This window comes from Gracilinanus agilis, chromosome 5 (assembly GCF_016433145.1).
Source record: "Gracilinanus agilis isolate LMUSP501 chromosome 5, AgileGrace, whole genome shotgun sequence".
Taxonomy (NCBI): Eukaryota; Metazoa; Chordata; class Mammalia; order Didelphimorphia; family Didelphidae; genus Gracilinanus; species Gracilinanus agilis.
This window is the reverse complement of record NC_058134.1, coordinates 40442478-40465487: the sequence shown is the minus strand read 5'-3', so window position 1 is coordinate 40465487 and position 23010 is coordinate 40442478. Positions and strand designations below refer to the sequence as shown.

The window sequence follows — 23010 nt, the reverse complement described above, 5'->3', positions numbered from 1 at the left end:
AGCAAACAATAAATGAAAGTCATTTGTGTTCTCTGTATGGAAGGCCTAATGGTGAAATTATCACTAAATGCTCTGGGCATTAATTTCTCAGTCTACATATAAACATGACACCATGCAGACGGGTGGGTTGTATACTGGTTTTAGTTTTTATGACCGCCATTTGCTTCCACTGAGGAAAAGGGCTTTGGGACACAGAGTCACCAAACCATCCCTGCTCCTTGGCACATGGACTCCAGGATCCCTCCTACAACAAGCTGAGCATTCGTAGATTTCTAAAGATAAATGTATTTAACAACCTTCCAGCCCAAATTGCTGCTTTTTTTTTTTTAACCAAAAACCAATTTACTCACATGGCATTAATGAGATGAGCTGATTCCATCTGACAGTTCAAGTTCTTGTCTTCCAGAGTCACGTTGGAATATTTACACATCATGAGCTAGAAAAGAACAGCAGAGCTGACAAAGTTAATGATCCTTCTGGAGGGACGAAAGGGCACGAGATTGTCATGTGACATTTTCATCTACTTCACCTCCAACCCCCAAACCATCCAAGACTAACAAAACATCATTAGCCAAAGCAAAAGCCTGGGAATGTAGTGACTCTTCATTTTTTCCTCCTTTTTTAATGAAGAGGTGTGTCTTAGACAACATTAATAAGACAATAGCTGCTAACTTCACCCTTAAAAATTTCATTTCATCAGTCAAAGCACGGGCACCATTTTGTAGATGAGATGGGAGTGCAATCATAGTTTTTGGAAGACAAAAGGTCTCTTGAATGTCCACTTGGGTCCAATATGCTGCCCAGCCACATAGACTCTAACCCGAAAAATTAAGGACCAAATAACTCCTAAAGAGCTTCCTTTTCCCCATGGAAAATCCAGCTCTTCATTTGCCATGTGCGGAAACAAAAGAAATCAACCAATAGGCATTTATGAAGTACTTCTCTCTTTGTGAGAGACAATGTGCTAAACTCTTGAGCTACAATCTAAAAAGGGAAAAAATAGTTCTTGCCCTCAAGGAGCTACATTCTAAAATAAATGCATGAGGCAATTAGATGGCTCAGTGGATAGAGTATCAGATATGTCCTAGTTTTGTGACTGATCCTGGGCAAGTCACTTAACTCCAATTGCCTAGCCTTTACCACCTTGCAACTTATACTCATATCAATCCTAAGACAAAAGGTAAGGTTTTAAAAATAAAACAAAATAAAATAAATTCACCTAATTTATTGGCAGGATCACTAAGGTCTATAATAAGAAAGCAAGATTACATTTAAATCAGGGGCAGCTAGGTAGCTCCGTAGATAGAAAGCCAGGCCTGGGGATGGGGGGATGGGAGGTCCTGAGTTCAAATGTGGTCTCAGACACTCCCCAAGCTGTGTGACCCTGGACAGGCCACTTAATGCCCATTGCCCAGCCCTTACTGCTCTTCTGCCTTGGAACCAGCCAATATACAGTACAGGTTTTAAGACAGAAGGTAAGGATTTAAAAATAAAAGTATTACATTTGAATCATAAACATTTATCTGGCACCTTGAGTGAACTACATGCAAGGTACTATGCTAGAAGCTGGAAATACAAAGACAAAAAAAGAAGCAGTCTCTCCCTCGAGGATGGTCTAGGAAAATGCCAGATTTCAGCACTAGTCCCCATTTGCTCTTGTCTTTCTAGACGCATATTCGCTGACTGTTTTGGTAATAACACTAAAACCCATGCCATAGGATGACTTTCTGGCTTGTGTACAAAATTTAAACCTTGACTTCCTCCACGTAGGGGTTCTCTGGGGATCCTCTCTCACACAGAAGCTGTCATGTCCATCTCTACTTTGTAATCTCATTTCTCCTATTCCCAGTGACTCCTCCTGTACCTTGTTCTCAAAGCATTTCTTCAAGGCACATGACTCTTATTTAAATGCTAATAAGGGTTATTCTCTATCTTTTTCACATAAATACCTTTAGTTGTTCATCGAGGTAAGGGATTTTTAAAATTTCTATCGCTGACGGTCTCAGTGAAGGACTCTTGTTCAACATGCTAGAATGTTTAAAAAGAAAAACATTTTTTTTCAAAGCACTGAAACTATAAATGAGAAGCCAAAATCTTGTGAACAAAGAAAACCTGGGTTTCCTCTACCTTTGCATGATGGCATTCAGTTCCTGTGGATATCTTGGAGGAAGAGAAGGTGTTTCGCCTTCAACAATTTTTAAAACAATAGACAAGAAATTGTGACCAGTAAAAGCATGATTCAAGCAGCAGAGTTCATACAAAATGCATGCCAGTGACCTAGAAGAACAAAAGCAAAGATTTCACTTTTTATTTTTTAACAATATTTTTTCCCAGGGGAGGGAAAGAACATGAATCATGTTACTATGGAAAAACCATTTTAAAATAAATAAATAATGTTTAAAAAATAAGAATAATGTTCCCCCCCAAAAAATATTCATTTTTTTAAAATGCTGAGTTCAAAATTCTCTCCCTATACCCCAAGACAGTAAGCGATTTGATCTAGTTTATACATGTGTCACGTCCTTCTTACAAGCAGATCACTACTTCCATGGACACCGAATGTTCTAATGTCCATTTAAGACACAGCTGGGCATAATGGGTAAAGGAATGGCTTTAGAGTCAGGAAAATCAAGGTTCCAGCCCTCCTCTTGGTATATGCTGGCTAAGCATCTACGGACAGTTATTCGATTTGTCAATGCTCCCAGGCCATTTTTTAAAACTGCAAATTAAAGAAGAAGTGCTTGTCTGCATCAGCGAAGGGAATTTTCTCACTTAGAGATCTCCACACTGATGAAATCATAGTTCTACCATCCTATAAGAAAAGTTCCGCTTTGAGGATGACAGAATACTCAAGTCTTGCATTTGTCCAAAACTACTTGGAAGCAATCCTGAAAGAGAGCAGGTCTGTGCCATAAGGAAATCTTCTTAAAGAGATTTGACCAGCATTAGTCATTATAATATTGTAAGTTGCAATAATGAAGCCAGTACTTAGAACATACATAAAACCAGTATCTCTCCTTCCCCTGTCCACAAGGAAAACAGAACAGAAAAACATATTTACTGCTCTGGTTATTTATCATAGTAATAATAGTCAAAATAATAATAACAAATCATTAGCCCATAAGAAATCCTTTATCTTTCATAAGCTCTTTACCATTTAGCTATTTGATCTTTAGAATACTCCCATGAGGGAGGTGGTGAGAGTATTAATACGCCCACAAGTCTTGAGACACTCTTTCTTTTTTGAAACCTTTAATTTCTGTCTTAGAACCAATACTAAGTATCATTTTCAAGGCAGAAGAGTGGTAAGGACTGGGCAATGGGGGTTGCCCAGCGAGGAAGTATCCGAGATCACATTTGAACATGGTCTATTAGTCTTGGGTAGGAGGAGAATTAGAAGAGGAACAAAAAATACTAAAGAAAGTCATCAGTTGATAGTTGAGATCAGGGCATACCTATTGTCATAGCCCTACTCAGTGGTGTGTTGGAGTTGCTTCAAATTGTTTCCTGAGAGACAATTGTTAAATTTTCAGTGTGAAGATTTCTACCTTGGGAATCAAAAACGGCAACAAATCAGGGCTTGTTTTATTGTTTTGTTGAATCATCTAGACTTGAGCGATGGAGAAAGTGACAGAGAAAACATTTAATGATGAATATTAAACTTTAAATTGTGTCATTACATTTTTTTTTCCTTCGGGTAGCTGGTTATTAAACATTTACTAGCCCAAACCCTACCAATAAATGAGGTACACTATCCAGAATCAGAACCCTGAGGAGAGGACTACACACGAGAGAAGACAAAAGAAGATGATGAAATTAGTCTGACAGCAAGCCCCATGTTGGGAGCTTATCCCACTGGGAAAGAAAATTACAGAAAAAATGAGATTCCCACAGCTTCCCCAGTCAATCTATCAATCAACCAGCATTCTCTTTGTCAAGCCAGATGCTGAGGATACAATGAGAAAACAAAAACAGTCTTTGCCCTCAAGGAGTTTCCATTCTAACAGGGAGAGTCAATATATATATAAATCAGAACATTCAAGAAAAATACAGAGTAGACTGGCTTGAGATTGAGAATACATCTAGTGGCCTGGTTGGAGTCTAGATCAAAAAGTCAGGGATTAGCCCAAGAGAAGGAAAGTGGAAAAACCTAGATCTCTAGTCTCATTTTCAGGGTGTGAATACTGGAATTGACTAAAAACTGAATACACAGAATGCTGGAATTGATTATAAAGACCTGTACATCTTTTCCTACTTTTTAATCAACTGATTGATGTCATCATGCTTTGAAGTGAATTCATTTAAGTTATATAAGGAGGAGAAATTTTTAAGGAAAAAAAAAAAAGAGGAAATGGGACACACTAAGTAAATTGAGAGCCCCAACCTGGAGATGAGGGCTTCTGGGTTCAGATTTGACCTTAGATATTTCCTAGCTGGGTGACCCTGGGCAAACCACTTAACCCTCATTGCCTGGCCCTTGAAGCTCTTCTGCTTTTAAAATAATACATTTGAAACCAATACATAGTATTGATTCTAAGACAGAAGACAAGAACTTTTTTTTTAAGAGGAGGAGGAGAATGTTGTTTTCAGCAAGGTAAGGGGGGAAATCCCCTTCTACAAACTGGAGTAGAAATGAGGATACCCAGTTCCAGAAGGATATATGGTGGTAGCTAGAGACCAATAAGTAATAGCAACAAAAAGTCTAGGATTTGCTAGAAGAAAATAACAGCATTTAAGATCAAAGTCCTTTGCCATGGTGACTGAATAATTAGGTTTTCTATCTTTATAGGAAAGCATTAAAAAAATCTTTATAGGAAAAGCATTAAGAAAAAAAAAAAAAGAGGGAACGTACAATATATCCTCTGTGAGATCTATGGAAATCCTAGTTGTTCAGACCTCAAGGCCACAGTTTAGGTAGCAGCCCCTCCCTGGTGGCGAGCAGTCCAAATTACAATGAGAAAGTCAAAGTACAGTGATCCCTGTCCTGCTTCACAAAGTATACATTTGGGATTTGTTTGTGGAAACGTCCCAGGCAAGACTGATTACTAAAAGAATAAAAAGAACAAGTTTATGTCTTAAAGTAATGAGAATGAATGTTTGCTCTTGCACTTAAAAATGCTGTCACAGAAATGACTGTGAATTTTTTATAAACAAAGAAAATACTGTGACATTATCGTGGGGGAGAAAAGCATAGAGAACTAGAGGTAGATGGCAAAGATAAACAGTCTTCATGGTACAAATTGTCAGAGTTATGAATAGTAGGCTAGTGAGGGCACTTTATATGAATTGCTATTAAATTGATTTCAAACAATCGATGTTAAAGAAATTCTGGCATACCGAAAATGTGATTTATAAAGAAATTGACTAAGGAGAGCAATGATTTTTCTTGCTATTATTTTTAAAAATATAATGATTAAATGTCACTAAGAAAATATTGCTAAGACTGGGGAAAAAAATAAACTCTTATCCACAATGAACAAACATATAGCATCAGTCCAAATACAGACCATTCCTTTAAGCCATACCCTATGAGAGCTAATGTAAAAGAAGCAGCACTGGAAATTAATTTCACAAAAATGACTGCATAAGATTGTATGCTATGAAAGGTGTCTGGGTTTGGGTTTGTTTGCTGTTGTTGCTGATTTTGCATTTCTTTCCATTTAAATAATGATGTTTCAGTCATTGTCCATGTCTCTAGTTCTTTGTCTCAAATTGTTCTTATCTTGCCAAGAGCAAAATGATCGTCCCCACCTATGTGTTTGGGGAAAATGTCCTCTATATTCAGACCCATCTGATATTCTTTGCATTACTAAAATAACTGGGCAGACACTCCTAGAATTTCTATTCATCCATCACAGCTCCAAGAGGCATATTCTCTATATGGATGCAATAATGTTCTAATTGATGCTCTAGTCACATGGATGCTGCAGGTACTGTGGCATGGACAAAAGAAAAGTGAACTTGGATTGAAAGGACCTAAATTCAAATCTGGAAGCAGCTGGGTGGTGCAGTGAATAGACTACTGGGCCTGGAGTCAAGAAAATCTGAATTCAAATCCAGCCTCAGACACTTCCTAGTTGTGTGACTCTGGACAAGTCACTTAAAACTGTTTGCCTGAATCCATTGGAGAAGGAAATGGCAAAGCACTCAAGTATCTTTGTCAAAGAAAAAAAATCCAACATTGACAGCATTGGAATGACATGATCCAACAGGGTCATGAAGAGTTGGGTCTAAATGAATGACCAAATAACAACAATAAGAAATAATTCAAGTCCTGGCTCTGTCATTTCTTATTTGTATGACCATGGGCAAGTGAATCTACCACCATATGGGCCTCAGTTTGCTCATCTGTAAAATGAAGGGGTTAGACTAGATGGCCTCTTTCAGCTCCAGATCCCTGATCTTGGAGTCTAGCTAACGTGCCTTGCAAACCTATCTGACAGGTGCCCAGTTCCTTGAGTGGATACTCTATCCTTACAATGGGCCGTAAGATATAAGTTGATGGATCAATGCAAACTCATTATCATCATTGAAAGCCCAAATCAGTCTACATATCCTATTGCTAATAGCAGAATAGCAAATGGGAGAACAGTGATTGACTCTGGATTTTTTGGGGAAGAAACAAGTAAGTTCTAGATTTTCATGGAATTTTATAGTCTCAAGAGAATGAAGTCAATAATCACCCAATGGACCACAGAGAATATCATGATGGGCATGAGAAGGGTACAACACATTACAAATGAAAAATTAAACGGTAAAAAGAATAGCATCAGAGAAATGTAAGATTGGGAAAGAAAAGATGGGCCAAACACAGGAACCTAGAATGTCCTTATCACACATTAGAACCAGATTATGAATAATTTTGACAAACATGTTTTCTGAATTTTTTGTTGGGTTATATTATTTCATCCATATAGGGAACTCTTTATCCATTAATGATGGAGATCTATAATTCCTCTGTCTAAAAGAACTGCCTGGGGCACTGAGGAAGTGACTTATCCAAGGTGAAGGAGCTGGCATGCAAGTGGCAAAGGCAGGGCTGAACTTTCTAATTCTAAAGGACAGCTCTTCATTCTTTACATCAGGGGTGTCAAACAGGTGGCAAGATCAGATTTAAATGTAATTGGGAAATAATTATCAAAATAAATAAAAAATGCAATAGAACATAGTTATCTTTACATGTGGTTTCCTAAAGGACCCCCTATTTCCATTTGAGTTTGACAACAAGCTGCTGTTCACTTAGTGAACTAAAGTGATATAAACTGAGGCCTCATAAAAAAGTTATCCTCTTTCTACTACCTTCCCAACCATACGAGTTTAATTTCTTTTAAAAGGCAACAATTCATCCCAGGTAACATTTCACCTTTTTTTTTTCTGATGTCAGAGTCAAACAAGTGATTTTTAGGAAGAGATTTCCCAGGGGCCAAGAATTACTGAAGCAAGATTCTGCTAGAGGAAAGATGGGGAAATTCTAACTTATTAAAATAAGGTGGGGAGTCCCAAGATGGCACAATGGATAGAGCACCAAGCTTGCAGTCAGGAAAACCTGAGTTCAAATTTGGCCTCAGACACTTGTTATCTGTCTGAAACTGGGCAAGTCAATTAACCCTGTTGGCCTCAGTTTCTTCATCTGTAAGATGAGCTGCAGAAGGAAACTTCAGTATTGTTGCTAAGAACACCCCAAATGGGGTCATGAAGAGTCACACGAGATTGAACAACAACAAAGACAAGGTGGGCATTTCTTGTTTGTCCTTCATTTTCTAAAAGGATCAATGACTTCATTCACAATGTTAGAGTACTATGTTTTCAACTCTAGCTGATCAGTAATACATGGGTAATAGTCAGGATTTGAAGGTCATTCATTGCATTCAGATTTTGTAGAAGAATATACTCTTTTTTTCAAAGATAAATCCAGTTCAAACTCAGGGACTCATAATGCTGAATCAGATTACTGGATTCATACCAAAGACTCCTAAATTGCTCTTTCCGCCCAGGATGAAATGGGGAAACAAAGATTGGCTCTGGATTTCTTGGGGGAGAAATGAGTAAGTTCTAATTTTTCATGGAATTTAATAGTCTCAAGAGAAGTGAAGTTGAAAATCATTGAAAGGACCATGGAGAACATCATGGTGGGCATGAGAAGGGTGCCACACATTACAAATAAAAATTTAGAAGGCAGAAGCAGAATAAAAGATAGCATGAAGGAAATGAAGGATTGGGAAAAATGGGTCAAATCACATAGCAAAAGCAAATGGTCACTGATGAGAGACACATAATGTTGAGGGAATATGAAGGAGTCTCCTAGTTCACTGGATTGACACCTAGGAAGGATTTCCAAAAGGGTATGGATGACAGCTCCATAGGACAGGCAAGCAAAGATGGACTCTTGGAGAGGCATTGTTGGAGAGAAACAAGAATTGATTAGAGCACAGATCCACTGCTATAGTGGGATAAGGTCTAGGTTTAGCTCTCCTATTAACTTTTCTCCCCAAGCACCCAAGTCTCCTATTTATGTTGTGGGCTGTTTTTCCTACTCCTGAATCTTGAGCAGATGTTGCCAATGACTATATTTTTAGCCTTCATGGGTTGACAAAGTTTGTAGAAATATATTTTAAATTTAATGAGAAGTTTAAACTATTTTTACTGATGTACATTGTTCTTAATTTATGCAAAGTGAATTACAGGTTCTTTTGTGCCCTGAAGGCTGCAGATCCATATGGCATAATTTATTATATTTCAAAGCTTTTGGTCCTCCAGTTGGAAGTAACTATTAGTATATGGAAATTGAAACTAACTTTGGTTAAAAACAAACAACAACCACAAGTACATATACTGTGGATTTCTGTTAGAAAAACTGATGTTCTTTGTAATAAATATCATAAATTCTAACAGGAAGTTTGGGTTTTTAATACCCTTTTAGAAATGGTTATAATTTTCATCAGAGCAGCTATTTTTAAAATTGTCAAAGTCTTACTGGCTTAAAGTAAATAATACAACCACAGAAATATTTACTAAATAGATATTAAAATGATATTTGCCTGGTTCTCAAGACTTTAGTATTTTCTAAAGAATAGGAAGAAAATCACATTGTTTTATTAGGGTCCACTGAGTGGTAGGATATTTTCAAATTATATTTACTCTCACTGCACTTAAACTCATTTCCTGACTTCTCATCTTCCTTGTGCCCCTTTAATATATTTGTCTTCCAAGATTATATTTTTTGCCCTCTTCTCTTTTCTCTCTATAATTTCTCTTAGTCATCTCATCCTCTCCTGTGGCTTCAAGTACTACCACTTTGTGGATGATACCTAAATCTATTACATTATCCCCTGGTTCTCCCCAGAGCTCCAATCTTATATTCTTTTTTTTTTTAAATCCTTACCTTCCATCTTAAAATAAATACTATGTATTGGTTCCAAGGCAGAAAAGCAGAAAGGGCAATGGGAGTTTAGTGACTTGCTCAGGATCACCTCGCTAGGAAGGATCTGAGGTCTGATTTGAAGCTTGTCTTTAGGCCTGGCTCTCAATCCACTGAGTCACCTAGCTGCTGCCTGTCTTGTATTTCTACTGTCTCTTGGAGTCCTAATGGCCCCTTAAATTCAACATATCTAAAACTAAATTCATCATCTTTCCAAATATCTGTTCTTTCTGAAAAATATATTTATAGTTAATACATAAATCATACAAATTTAATATTTATATTTAATAAAATTTAGTATTTCTATATAAACTATATAAAAGTTTGATATTTTATTTTTCTATATGAATTTAATATCTATGTACTCTTTTATATAGGAATTTAATATTTCTATTCGTATACATAATTTAATATTCATGTATTATTTTATGTATGAATTTAATATTTATATATGATATATATATATATATATATATACATGTGGGTATGTGTGGGTATAATGTAGAAAGATATAGAACTAGAGATGTAGATATCTTCTGATCCCCACACCAGAAAGGGGTGTAGAAAGGTAATGGGTCAGCCATCTCATCATTGGTTCTAGAGTTACTACAGTAATATAAGAACACCATCCAGTAGAGAAGGCCAGCTGAGGCAGAGGAAGGCCATGTCCATGTGGGAATTGAGAAAAAGGCCGAGGGAGAAGCTTGAAGCTTCTTGTAGACGTCCATGGTTACACTGGAATGAGCATTGGGCAGCGTTCCAGGTTCACGTCTGCCACCATCTTGTTTCTTGTTTTTTGAACTTGGAAGAGCCAGTTCAGCCATGTAGGCCTCAATTTCCTCCCGCCTACTAAGATGGTGTTTGCACTCCCTACCTTAGAGGATTGTTGAGAGGCTCCGATGAGATGTGAGCAAAGAAGCCACACAAATGTGGACTATTCAAATTAACCATAAAATGTTATCTATGTGTGAGCTCTGCGTGTGAGAATGACAAGACTCTTCAGATCAGAGAGCACATCAGAAAGGCCCTTTTGGGGGTGGCCCTCACGTCTGTTCTTGGGGCTCCAACAGCACATGGTCCCTAAGACCCTGCTTGATTTTTCATTTACTTTGTTCATTCAGTCACCAGATTAAGTACTTTTCAGGCAAGGGCGAAGGACTTGAGAAAACAGTAAAGGTGACACAGAGGAAAATATGAGCTTTACTCTAGAAGCCAGAACACAATTTGCATTTTCCTTTTTCAAAGTACAACCAACTGTGTCTGGGTAAGTAAATCAATTCAAGAGAGACTTGAGTGAGAAGAGCCACCGAGCAATAACGGGAAGGCTGGGATCAGGTGCGTCCTGGGTCTATTCCACCAGAACTCCATGAATTACCATCTGCCTGAGCCCACCAGAACTACCCAGAGGATTACTGCAGCCGAAGCTGATAATGAATTGCAAATGTAAGCGGGGTCCTGACCTATCTGGAGGCCACCCGAATCATCCTTAGCTACATGCCATCACAAAATCTGCCTTGGAAAAAATCATCATCATCATCCTGTTGAACGGTGAAATATTCAGGGCTCCCGAGACCTTTTATTTCAGAATGTTTTGCCGATCAATTCCATTTAATGTGATTTGGATTTGGAAACAGATGCTTTTCATTTATTCTGATGTTTTCGCTTCGTTCATTTACTCTTTTTTCCATTCAAAAAGCATTTATTAAATATTTACTGCCTGCCAAGACTGGGATAAGCTTGGAGGAAAAGCAAAATGTGCCTGATCCCAGCCTTCCTTTTACTCTTCAGTGACTTTCTGAACTTAAGTCTCTCTGGAATTGATTTACTTGACATGGTTGTATTTTGCTAAAAAGAAAAAGCAAATCACATTCTGGCTTCTAGATAAAGTGCCTATTTTCCTGTGTTTCACCCTGACTACCTTCTTGATTGCTTACAATGTAATTAGTGAGTACAGTTAGCCTAATAATACAAGACAAAAATGAAACATTTCTTACTTTCAAGGTGCCTCCACTCTGTTAGTGAGAAACAACGTAGACAGATAAGGAAACAGAAAATAGATGGAATAGACTCACACCACATGAACAATTAAGTTTCAGATGGAGACATGATCTAGATACAAAAATTCACATCATAAATAAATGAGAGGGGCAAAGAAGAAACTTCCTTTTAGAAATGTGGAGAGCGAAGAGATCACATCCAAATAAGGGATAGAGAGGACTGCACCAGATAAAATGGTCAATTTTAATTACATGAAGTTTAAAGGTTTTTGCACAAAAAGTAATATAATTAAAATTAGAAAGAAAAATCTTTGCAGCAAGTTTCTCTGATAAAGCTCATGTATCCAAGATATATACAGAATCAATTCAAATATGCAAAATGAAGAGTCATTCCCCAATAGAAAAGAGGTCAATAGCTATCAATGAGCATTTAGAGGAAAATATCTAAGCTATCAATAATAACATGAAAAAATGTGTCATTACTAATTATTAGAAAAAGGCAAATTAAAGTAATATTGAGATTCTATCACACATCTATCAGACCAGTAAGAGGAAAATGGCAAATGTTTGCAGGATAAAAGGCACATTAATACATTGTTGGTGGACCTGTGAAATAGTAGAGCCATTCTATAAAGCAATTTGGAGTTGTGCCCCAAAAGTTACTAAATTATATGTATCCTTTGACCCAGCAATAAATAAACTGCTACTGGGCCTATAGTCCAAAAAGATCAAATTAAGAGAGAAAGGAGGTAGGTGTACAAAAACATTTATAGCACCTCTTTTCATAGTAGCCAGAAATTGGAAACTAAGAAGTTGTTCAATTGGGGAATGGGCAGATGAAATACAGTATAGTATATAAACATAATGGAATATTATTGGGCCATAAGAAATCACCAAATGGGCATTTTCAGAGGAAACTGGGAAGATTTCTTTGAAATGGCACAGAGCCAAGTGAGCAGAATTCCAAGAATAATCTATATAATGAAAATATTCTCTATCTAATATTAAAGGGAAAATCAACTTTTTAAAACTTGAAAACTCTGATCAATTAAATAACAAACCATGAACACAGAGAACTAGAGAACTGAATCTGAAAAATTCCATCCACCTCTTCCTAAGGAGATTATGAATTTAAAGTGCAAGATAAAAATAAAATAAAATTCGGGAAGGCATGAACTTTGGGGTATAACCAAGGTATGAATTTGGTTTTGCTAAACTATATGTTTATAATAAAATTTTTCATGTCAGTGGGAAAAACAGATCCTAAATGTGCATAAAATAAATACATTTGTTAAAATGATATACATAGGGGGCAGCTGGGTAGCTCAGTGGATTGAGAGTCAGGCCTAGTGATGGGAGGTCCTAGGTTCAAATCTGGCCTCAGACACTTCCCAGCTGTGTGACCCTGGGCAAGTCACTTGACCCCCATTGCCTACCCTTACCACTCTTCCACCTATAAGTCAATACACAGAAGTTAAGGGTTTAAAATTTTTAAAAAATGATATACATACATACATATACATATAATATATATAAGATATGTATATATCATATTGCAGTAGCAGCAAAGTGATTCTCAGTGTGTTTGGGGAAGGACAAGATCCAACCTTGAAGAAGGGAAGGGGAAGAGAAAGGCACTAGGAAAGTTTTACTGAATAATAATATAACTAGTGTAGCCCTAATACAGTACTCATACAAAGCAGTATTTAAATAAATTGAATTCACCAGGAAAGCATATATCCAGTACCTATTTGTATCTGTTTTGGACTAGCCTTCTCTATTTGTGTTTGTTCCTTATATAACTTGGAATATAAAGACCCTTACCAGAAATATCTGATGCAAATTTTTTTCACAATTAACCAATACCCTTCTTATTCTGGCTTTGTTGATTTGATATTCTTTATGCAAAAGCAATTCAATTTCATATATTCAAAATTATCTATCTTTTCCATTGTGATCACCATAGTCTAGCTCTTTGTGGCTAAGAATTCTCTCCCCAGTTCTAACTAGAAGAGTTATCTTTGCCTGGTTCCCTTCTAATTTTTTAATGACCTTTTAATATTTAACCATTTTGAGTTTATTGTGGTAGATGAGATAATATAATGGTCTAATCCTCATTTTTCTCAAAATTTCATTTGTTTGCCTAGCAGTTCTCCTTGAACTAAGGGTTTTACCCCAAGTAATTCTGGTTCTTGAATTTATCAAATACTGGGTTAGTAAAGTTAATTGAGGCTGATTCTTCATTATTTAGTTTTTAAAGTAGTCTATTCTACTTTTTAAAATATTACTGATTTTAATGATTACTGCTATATATTTATTTTACATTAACAAGAGCATTCAATCTTCATTTAATCAGCAGTCCAAATATAAGTTTTAGGGGATGGCTAAGTTAACCAGTAGATAGAAAGCTAGGCCTAGAGTCTGGAGGACCTGAGTTCAGATTTGGCATTAGACACTTCCTAACTGTGTGACCCTGGAGAAGTCACAGCCCTCATCTGCCTAGCCCATACCTTTCTGTTTTAGAGTTGTTACTAAGACAAAAAGTAAGGGTTTAAATATCTGGGTGGGTATGTGTGGGTGTGTGGGGATATATATATGTAAAAATTATGCCTTAATACAAATAAGTGAATTCAACATGATAGACTCACATGAAGCAAGAAATTTTTAAATGGGATTGGGAGTAGATCTACTATTTTGGTCAGTCAATATATTTATTAAATAGTTGCATGTACTATACTAATCAGTAGAAACTCAAAGAAATGAAAAGCATAGTCCTTGCCCTCAAGAAGTTTACAAACTGGGGGCAGCTGGGTAGCTCAGTGGATTGAGATACAGGCCCAGAGACAGGATGTCCTAGGTTCAAATCTGGCCTCAGACACTTCCCAGCTGTGTGACCCTGGCCAAGTCACTTAACCCCCACTGCCTACCCCTTACAACTCTTCGACCTTGGAACCAACACACAGTATTGATTCCAAGACAGAAAGTAAGGGTTTAAAAAACAAAAAAGAAGTGTGTAAACTAATGGGAAATAAAAACAATAAAATTTTAATTTTAGTTTTAAAATTAAAATACTAAATACTAAAAATAAAATTTAAATTTAAAAATGCACATATAAGACAGGTAAGATATGTATTGTGTAAGTGGAAGGTAATTTAAGAAGGAAGGAATGAGAAGAGGAGAGAAGTTGTATGGGATAGATGGGGACTGAGAGAGACCTTTGGAAGATTATAGGCTTCAATCAGAGTCTTGAAGAAAGGCAGAGAAACCAGAAAGAAGTGAAGGAAAGCATTCCAGGTTTGAATTTTAGTAAGTTAAAAAGTATAAAGTCAGAAGATGGAGTGTGATGTTCAGAGAGAATAGGTGGTCAGTGATGTGTAAGAGGAATGAAGGGGCTAGATCATGAAAGGCTTTGAATGCCAAAAAAGATTTTATATTTGATCCTGAAGGTGACAAAGAGCCACTGGAGTTTATTAAGTATTGGGGGTGGCATCTTAACACTTGACCTTTAGAAGATCATCTTGGTATCTGAATGGAGGATGGACTAGATTGGGGACAGACTTGAGTCAGGGAGATCAACCAGCAGGCAACAGAATTAAGTGTGAGGTGATGATGGTCTACATCTGGGGAATCTACAGCAATGAAATCTGAGAAAAGGTCATTAGATTTGGCCTTTAAGAGATTACTGGCACTTCCTAATTGTGTGATCCTGGGCAAGTCACTTGTCTCCAATTGCCTAGCCTTTGCCATTCTTCTGTCTTAGAACTGGTACTAAGACTGAAAGCAAGGGTTTAAAAAAAAGAGAGAGAAAGAGAGGAAAATCACTGGTAACTTTGGAGAGAGCAGTGTCAGTAGAAAGAGGAAACTGGAAACCAGTTTATAGAAGAGTCATAATCAAGAGAGAGGAGAACTTGTGGGGCCACTAAATATAGATGGTTTTCTAGAGAAGATTAACCAATAAAGAGAGAAGAGCTATGGAAGAAAATCTGGCAGGAGTATTTGAATTCAATAAGAGTTGGTTTTTTTGTTGTTTGTTTGTTTTTCATTTTTTAAACCCTTACCTTCCGTCTTGGAATCAATACTGTGTGGTAAGGCAGAAGAGTAGTAAGGGTTAGGCAATGGGGATCAAGTGACTTGCCCACGGTCACAAAGCTGAGAAGTGTCTGAGGCAAGATTTGAACTTAGGACCTCCCATCTCCAGGCCTGACTCTCAATCCACTGTGCTACCCAGCTGCCCCCTCAATAAGAGTTTTTTTAGGATGGAGACATACTGACATTTTTGAAGGCAACTATTGATTCACTTAGGGTCACAGAGCCAAAATATAACAGAGGTGGGACTTGAACACAGGTTTCCTGACTTTGAGAACAGCTGTCTATCCACTATGCCACAATTTAAAAAAAATTAGTCTTTAAAAATTGTTTAATTAAAAAAATGTAATGTTTTACCCAAAATGTGTTTTATAATAAATTAAAATAAAAATGTAATGCTATTTTAATTAAATAAAAATGATATTTTAAAATGAAATTCATATTATTACAAAATAGATAACATGAATGGCCACCATGTGAATAATTATGAACAACGAGTTACCAGTTTTTTGCAGTCAGTCCTCTAATTCTAGAGACATTTTTGAGTAAAAGCACTCACTCTATTTTCTGTTCAATGGAAGTCAGTGCTTCAAGAAACACTGTAAATGTCAGAACTTCTGGAAGTCAAGATGGCGGCTTAGAAACAGCAGAAACAGAATCCTCTGTGACTATCCTTTCACACCAATCAAAATAAAGTGCTTCAAAAAAGACAGCAATCCAAACCCAAGAACAGGATGGAGCCACAGGACTCTCCTCAATTCAACTTGAAAGGTATACACAGAGAAAGTTGAATTCTCAGGTATAAGGAAAAGGACGAAGGTTCTAACACCCCTACCACACTTACTGCTCTGAGGCCTGTGGTAGGACCCTGGTTGATGGTGGGATATCAGGGTGAGGGCTGCAACTCCAGCAGAGTGCCTTGGTGCCACCACGTGAGGTTGGGGACTCTGACCACAGCTGGTAGGGAGGTGGTTGCCAGTGAAGAGCAGAAGGGAGGGCCAGCTGGTTGCTGCCTTCAGCCACCACACCTTCATCTTTGACCTCTACCAGTAGTTGCACAGGATTTTGCCTCAGGGCACATTAGTTATGCAGGTCAGCTCAACTGGTATAATCCAGTATACCAGCAAAGAAGAGAAGAAGCTTCTAGAGGGAAGAAAAGCTCAAACTCTTAGAGCCAACAAACTGTCAGAGGAACAAACGTATAGCCCACAAGGAGAAGTGGGTAAAATAAAAGAAAAATAAGAGTAAACAAAAGAAAGGGAAAAAGGAAATCATGATTGAAATCTTCTATTCAGAAAAATAACAAAAAACAGATGGAACAGAAGAAGACCAAGAAACATCAAGCAAAACCTCAAAAACTTCATCAAACTGGACTCAGGCTCTAGAAGAACTCAAAAAAGAATTCAAAAAACAAATAAGACAGATTGAAGAAAATTGGGAAAAGAACTTAAAAAGCAATATAGGTTATCTGGAAACATAGGTACATGAATTAAGATAAGAAAATAGGTGACTTGAAAACCAGAAATGACCACCTCAAAAACAAGGCAAAAAAATTAAAAGACAAAAAGAATGCTTTAAAAAGAAAAATAGATCAAAAGGAAAAAGAGGATCAAAAAGTCATGGATGAAATTCAGTCTTTAAAAATTAGAACTGAACAGTTAGAAGCTAATGACTTCATAAGGCATCAAGAATCTATTAAACAAAATCAAAAGAATGAAAAAATAGAAGAAAATCTTAAACACCTTATCAAAAAAAAAAACAATTAACCAAGAAAATAGATCCAGGAGAGACAATTTAAGAATTATTGGACTACCTAAAGGCTATGACCAAAAAAAAAAATGCCTAGACATCATACTACAAGAAATTATCCAAGAAAACTGCCCTGGTATCCTTGAACAAGAGGGTAAAATAGAGATTGAAAAAATCTACAGATCACCTCCTACATTAAATCTCCAAATAACAACTCCCAGGAATGTTATAGCCAAGTTCAAGAGCTCCCAGACCAAAGAGAAAATACTACAAGCAGCTAGAAAGAAATAATTCAGATACCATGGAACCCCAGTCAGGATCACACATGACCTGGCAGCCTCCACCTTGAAGGACTGGAAGGCTTGGAATATGATATTCCAGAAGGCAAGGGAAGTGGGTCCTTAACCAAGTATCAACTACCCAGCAAAACTAATTATACTCTTTCAGGGGAAAGTATGGTCACTTAATAAAATAGAAGCATTCCTGAAGAAAAGGCCAGAATTTAACAGAAAATTTGAGGTCCAAATTCAAAATCCAACAGAAGTATGAAAAGGTAAATAACAGGGAAATTTTAAGGGCTTCTAGGTCAAATAGCTTATATTCCTATATAGAAAGATATCTGTAACTCTTAAAAATTGTTATCATTGTCATAGTAGTTAAAATGGAGCAAAATATATCACATAAAGAAGTGTAGGGGGTCATGTGGGGGCTGGGGGGAGAATAATACAAAGGAAGGGAGGAAGAAGTTGGTGACAGGTAATACTTAAACCATACTCTCATTGGAATTTACTCAGAGAGAGAATAGTGAGACTCACTGGGGTACAGAATTGTATTATACCCTATAAAAAAGTAGAAGGGGATTAGAGAAATGGGTAGTGGGGAAAGGAGAAATACAAAGGAGGGACAGGCTGGGGGAGGGGGTGATGAAAAGCTCCTATAGTAAGAGGGAAATAAGGAAGATGGGGAGGGTAAGGGAGTAACATAAGGGAGGGGAAAGTGGGGAGGCTGACTAAAAGCAAAACACTGGAAGGAAGGGAAAGAATAGAAGGAGTAAGGTCAGGATTAAAGAAGGAAGTTAAAATAAAGCAGACTACACAGTTGGTAATCATAACTGTGAATGTGAATGGGATGAACTCACCCATAAAATGCAAGTAGATAGTAGAATGGTTTAAAAACCAGAATCTTACCATATGTTGTCTACAAGAAACATACATGAGACAGAAAGGCACAAACAGGGTAAAGGTAAGAGGCTGGAGCAGAATCTACTGGGCTGCAATTAAAACAAAGAAGGCAAGAGTAGCAATCATGATCTCAGGCAAAGCTAAAATAAAAATAGATTCAATTAAAAGAGGCAAGGAAAAAAACTACATCTTGATAAACGGTAATATAAATAATGAAGAAATATCAGTACTCAACATACATATACCTAATGGTACAGCATCCAGATTTTTAAAGGAGAAATTGAAGGAGCTTAAGGAGGAAACAGATAGTAGTAAAACCATAAAAAAATCTTCCACTATAAGAACTAGACAAATTGAACCAAAAAATAAATAAGAAGTAAGGGAAGTGAATGAAATGTTAGAAAAATTAGAGCTGATAGATGTCTGGAGAAAACTGAATAGGGGTAAAAAGGAATATACCTTATTTTATGTAGCACATGGTACACATACAAAGATTGACCATGTACTAGGGCATAAAAACATAGTAAACAAAGGCAGTAAAGCAGAAACAACAAATACAACTTTCTTAGATCATAAAGTGATAAAAATCCTAATTAATAAGGGTTCATGGAGAGGCAAATTTAAAATCAATTAGAAGCTAAATAATTGAATTCTTCAAAACTGGTGGTTTAAAGAAACAATTATAGTGGTGCCTTGATGCACGAGCACCTTAAGCCACAAAAAAATTGAGACACAAGCAATCAGGATCTGTATTTTTTGCTTTAAGTCACAAGAGGATATTTGAATTACAAGCTTCTGCCACTCTACTAGCTAGCCTGCCAAACACAAGGCTATCTCATTTAATTCAGTATTTATCTGGCTGTGTGAGCATCTGTGTTGAATAACTTTTGTTTTCTTCTTTGTTTTTGTCTTTATTATCAGTTTTGGGGCAAATTTCTTAACTTTTAACCATGGGTCCTGATGATGGAGGAATTGAAGGAACTATGCAGTCTCAGGTTATGGAGGTTTTGCAGGAAATTAGTGGGGAGGAGCCTGAGGTGGATGAAGTAATCAATACAAGTGAGATTAACAAAATGTTGAAGATTTGGGGGAAAATTAAACAGTTTATTGAAAAGACACACCCAGAAAAAGTTGCAACAAGCTGTGCATTGGAGCTGAGTAACGACACTTGATTCACACATTATCATGTGTAAATGGTAAGTTATATTAAGCAAGAGTACACAAAATGAAGCCTTCTACACTAACATCTTCACCTGACCTCGAAGGTAAATAACACTTCATAAGCAAGTTTATTTCTTTACATTCTTTCTTATTATCTATAAATATATTAATTTGTTATTTATAAAATACATTTTCATATTTAAAAGCATACAAAACAAAAAATTCATGAGGTTTTTTGGGGCTGGAATGTATTAATTGCAATTCCATTAATTTAAATGGGGAAATTCAATTTGACACACGAGCAAATTGAGTTACAATCTTGGCCCTGAACAAATTAAACTCATGTGTCAAGATACCACTGTATTTATTTCATTGAAGAGAATGACAATGAGGAGACAACATATCAAAACCTATGGGATGCAGCCAAAGCAGTACTTAGGGGAAAACTTATATTCCTGAGTTCCTATAGTTTCCTAATGGAAAGGGATTAGTGAATTGGACATGAAACTTAAAAAACTAGAAAAAGGACAAATTTTAAAAACCCAGATAAAAACTAAATTGGAAATACTAAAAATCAAAGGAGAAATTAATAAAATTTAAAGTAAAAGAACTATTGAACTAGGCTTATTTTTTTTCTTAAGACAAAAAGGCAACCTAGCTAAATTTTCAGGGTCCCCAGGTTTTTTTGATCTCACCAATCTAGCAGCTTTATATCGACCGAAGCTCCACGGCGTGCTGTGAGAAGGCTGACTTAAGGATAGATACAAAGAAGAATTCAAGAAAAATTCAGAAAGATTGAGGGAATTCGAGAGACCGAGTGGTCAGCCAATAATGTAAGAATTAAAATTTAGCTGCAAATGGGTAAGTGCAGTATTACTGCATTGTATCCTACAGACTAGTAGGATGGAAATTATAATTGATTAGACCCTAATACAAGGGCCTGTTATAAATTTTATTTTGTTTTCTTCAAAAATTTTTTTATGTACATGACTTTGATATTTTGATTTTGATTTTAATACCTTTCTTTTTCAAAGCTTCAATTTCTTCTATTTGAGTTTTTATATTTTTTCTTTTCTTTTTCTTTTGAATTGACTCATGCAACCCCATGATTCAACTGTATATATTGAGCTGATCTGGGTATTTCTTTCTAAATACCCACGTCAGGGGGGATTGTATTTTATAAAATCCAAGATTAATCGTATTTTATTATATCCAAGATTTAATTTTTGGTTTTGTTTGAGAAAATTCTCAGGGAAAGAAACTTGCTGATTCCTTAAATCCAGAGAATGAACTGTTTGCAGAGAGATGCCTGAAGAACCTACGTTTAATCAAGAGATCCAGAATGAACTTTGGGTTACAATTGATTGAACTGATGGGGTTTTGTTGCATCAAGTGATCCAGAACGAACTTTGGGTACTAATGAATGGACTGATGGGGTTTTTGAACAGTTACCTTAATTGTACATGTTATGCTGATTGGGGACTGCCCCCAATTGGTTTCTTGTCAACGCGCTTAGCAAAACATTGGTTTTGCTTTCTCTCTTTTCTATTTCCCTCTTATCTCTAACTATTGTAGTTAGAAGGACCTTTGTGGTAGAAGATGTTTGTGTAACATGATCACTTGGGGTGACTAGGCACCCAATGATCATCAGGGGGGATTGTGTAAATAGAATAGCCAGATCCTATTAATAGTCAAAAATCTACTCGACCTAGGCGTGCTAATGATGTCACTCCCACCTCCCTTAGTGGGGAGGGGAGACGAGTTACCCACACGTGACAATAAGTAACAAATCAAGAATAAGGGACTGCCCTTTGGGCAGTCCAAATCAATGTAGAAACTGCCATTTGTCCATTTGAATTAGAGGTGGACCACAGGAAGTGATGAAAGACACATTCTCTTTAAGTAAGTTAGTGAAACTTCCTGTAGAGTGAGTTGGCGTCTGGAACTGGAAGAAGAAGCATCTCCTGAGACCACAGACAGATTACACTCTGTATTGTCACGTGGGTAAGTTAGGCTGGCTTCCTTGGCCTAGCTGGGCCAATTCTAAACTCTGCCTATCCGGCTGTTGGGCCTTGCGGCTTACAGCTTCATTTATTTAGTCTTCTACCTCCCTCTTCTCTTTATCCCTACTCACTTTCCTGATTGTAAATAAACTCCTCAACCCGATGCTGACTTGGGTCTGATTTAATTACGGAATCAACCTGAATTGTTGATTCCTGGCGGCCACATATTTTAAAGATATAACTATAATAACTAAATTTTATTTCTTACAGGGTACATCCATCAATTGAGGAATGGCTGAACAAAATGTGGTTTCTGATGGTGATGGAATACTATTGTGCTGAAAGGAATGATGAACTGGAGGATTTCTATATGAAATAGGAGAACCTCCATGAACTAATGCAGAGTGAAATGAGCAGAACCAGGAGAACACGGTACATAGTAACTGAAACATTGTGGGATAATCAAATGTGATCAACTTTGCTGCTAATAGCAATGCAATTATCCAGAACAATTCTGAGGTACTTATGAGAAAAAATGCTATCCACATCCAGAGGAAGAACTGTGGGAATAGAAACACAGAAGAAAAACATATGACTTATCAAGAGGTTCTATGCGTATTTGATTGGGGGGGGATTGGTTTTAAAAGATCACTCTATAGCAAATATGAATAATACAGAAATAGGTTTTGAGTAATAAGACACATATAAACCAGTGGAATTGCTTGTCAGCTCTGGGAGTAGGGAGGGAAGAGAGGAGGAGAAAACAAGAATCATGTAAACATGGAAAAATATTATAAATCAATAAATCAATAAATTAAAAAAATATGTCAGAACAAAAGAACAGCATAAAGCAAATGCTTTTCATTCCTTCCAAAGGGCCTGGTTTCACAGATAGCTTCTATTTGCCCCACACCTTGATTCCAGTGACTTGGGAGGCTAGATTCAATATTGAAAACCACAGGTTAGTATTAATAGCACTGAATTTGGTGTCAGAAGACTGGGATTCTAGTCCCAGCTCTTTCATTAAATAGTTATAGGACTTAAGCACACCAAGTGACCTCCATCAGTTTCCTTATTTGAAAAATGAGAATAATAACAACAGTACTACCTTCACAGGGTTGTTGTAAGAATGAAATGAGATAATGGAAACAAAGGACTTTATAACTATAAAGTACTATCTAAATGTAAGCTACTGTTATTGCTACCCATTTCCAACATCATAAGTTCTGCTTTAAGTATGTCTTATTGCTGGAAACCAGGATAAAGCCTAATTGAAGGAAGGAAGGAAGGAAGGAGAGAGAAGAGAGAATAAGAAAGAGAGAGAGAGAGAGAGAGAGAGAGAGAGAGAGAGAGAGAGAGAGAGAGAAAGGAAGGAAGGAAGGAAGGAAGGAAGGAAGGAAGGAAGGAAGGAAGGA

At 36.8% G+C, this 23010-nt stretch overlaps 1 protein-coding gene across 1 annotated transcript in view; it reads right to left on the bottom strand.

The window, feature by feature from the left end:
- NEK11 (NIMA related kinase 11) overlaps window positions 1–23010 on the bottom strand; it is a 194912-nt gene that overhangs the window by 152428 nt on the left and 19474 nt on the right. Inside the window, exons 4-6 of the mRNA XM_044678895.1 lie at window positions 2128–2277; window positions 1950–2028; window positions 351–436 (exon numbers count right to left, since the gene is read on the bottom strand). Of these exons, the coding sequence (XP_044534830.1) occupies window positions 351–436; window positions 1950–2028; window positions 2128–2277 (315 nt within the window). The remainder of the gene's footprint in view (window positions 1–350; window positions 437–1949; window positions 2029–2127; window positions 2278–23010) is intronic.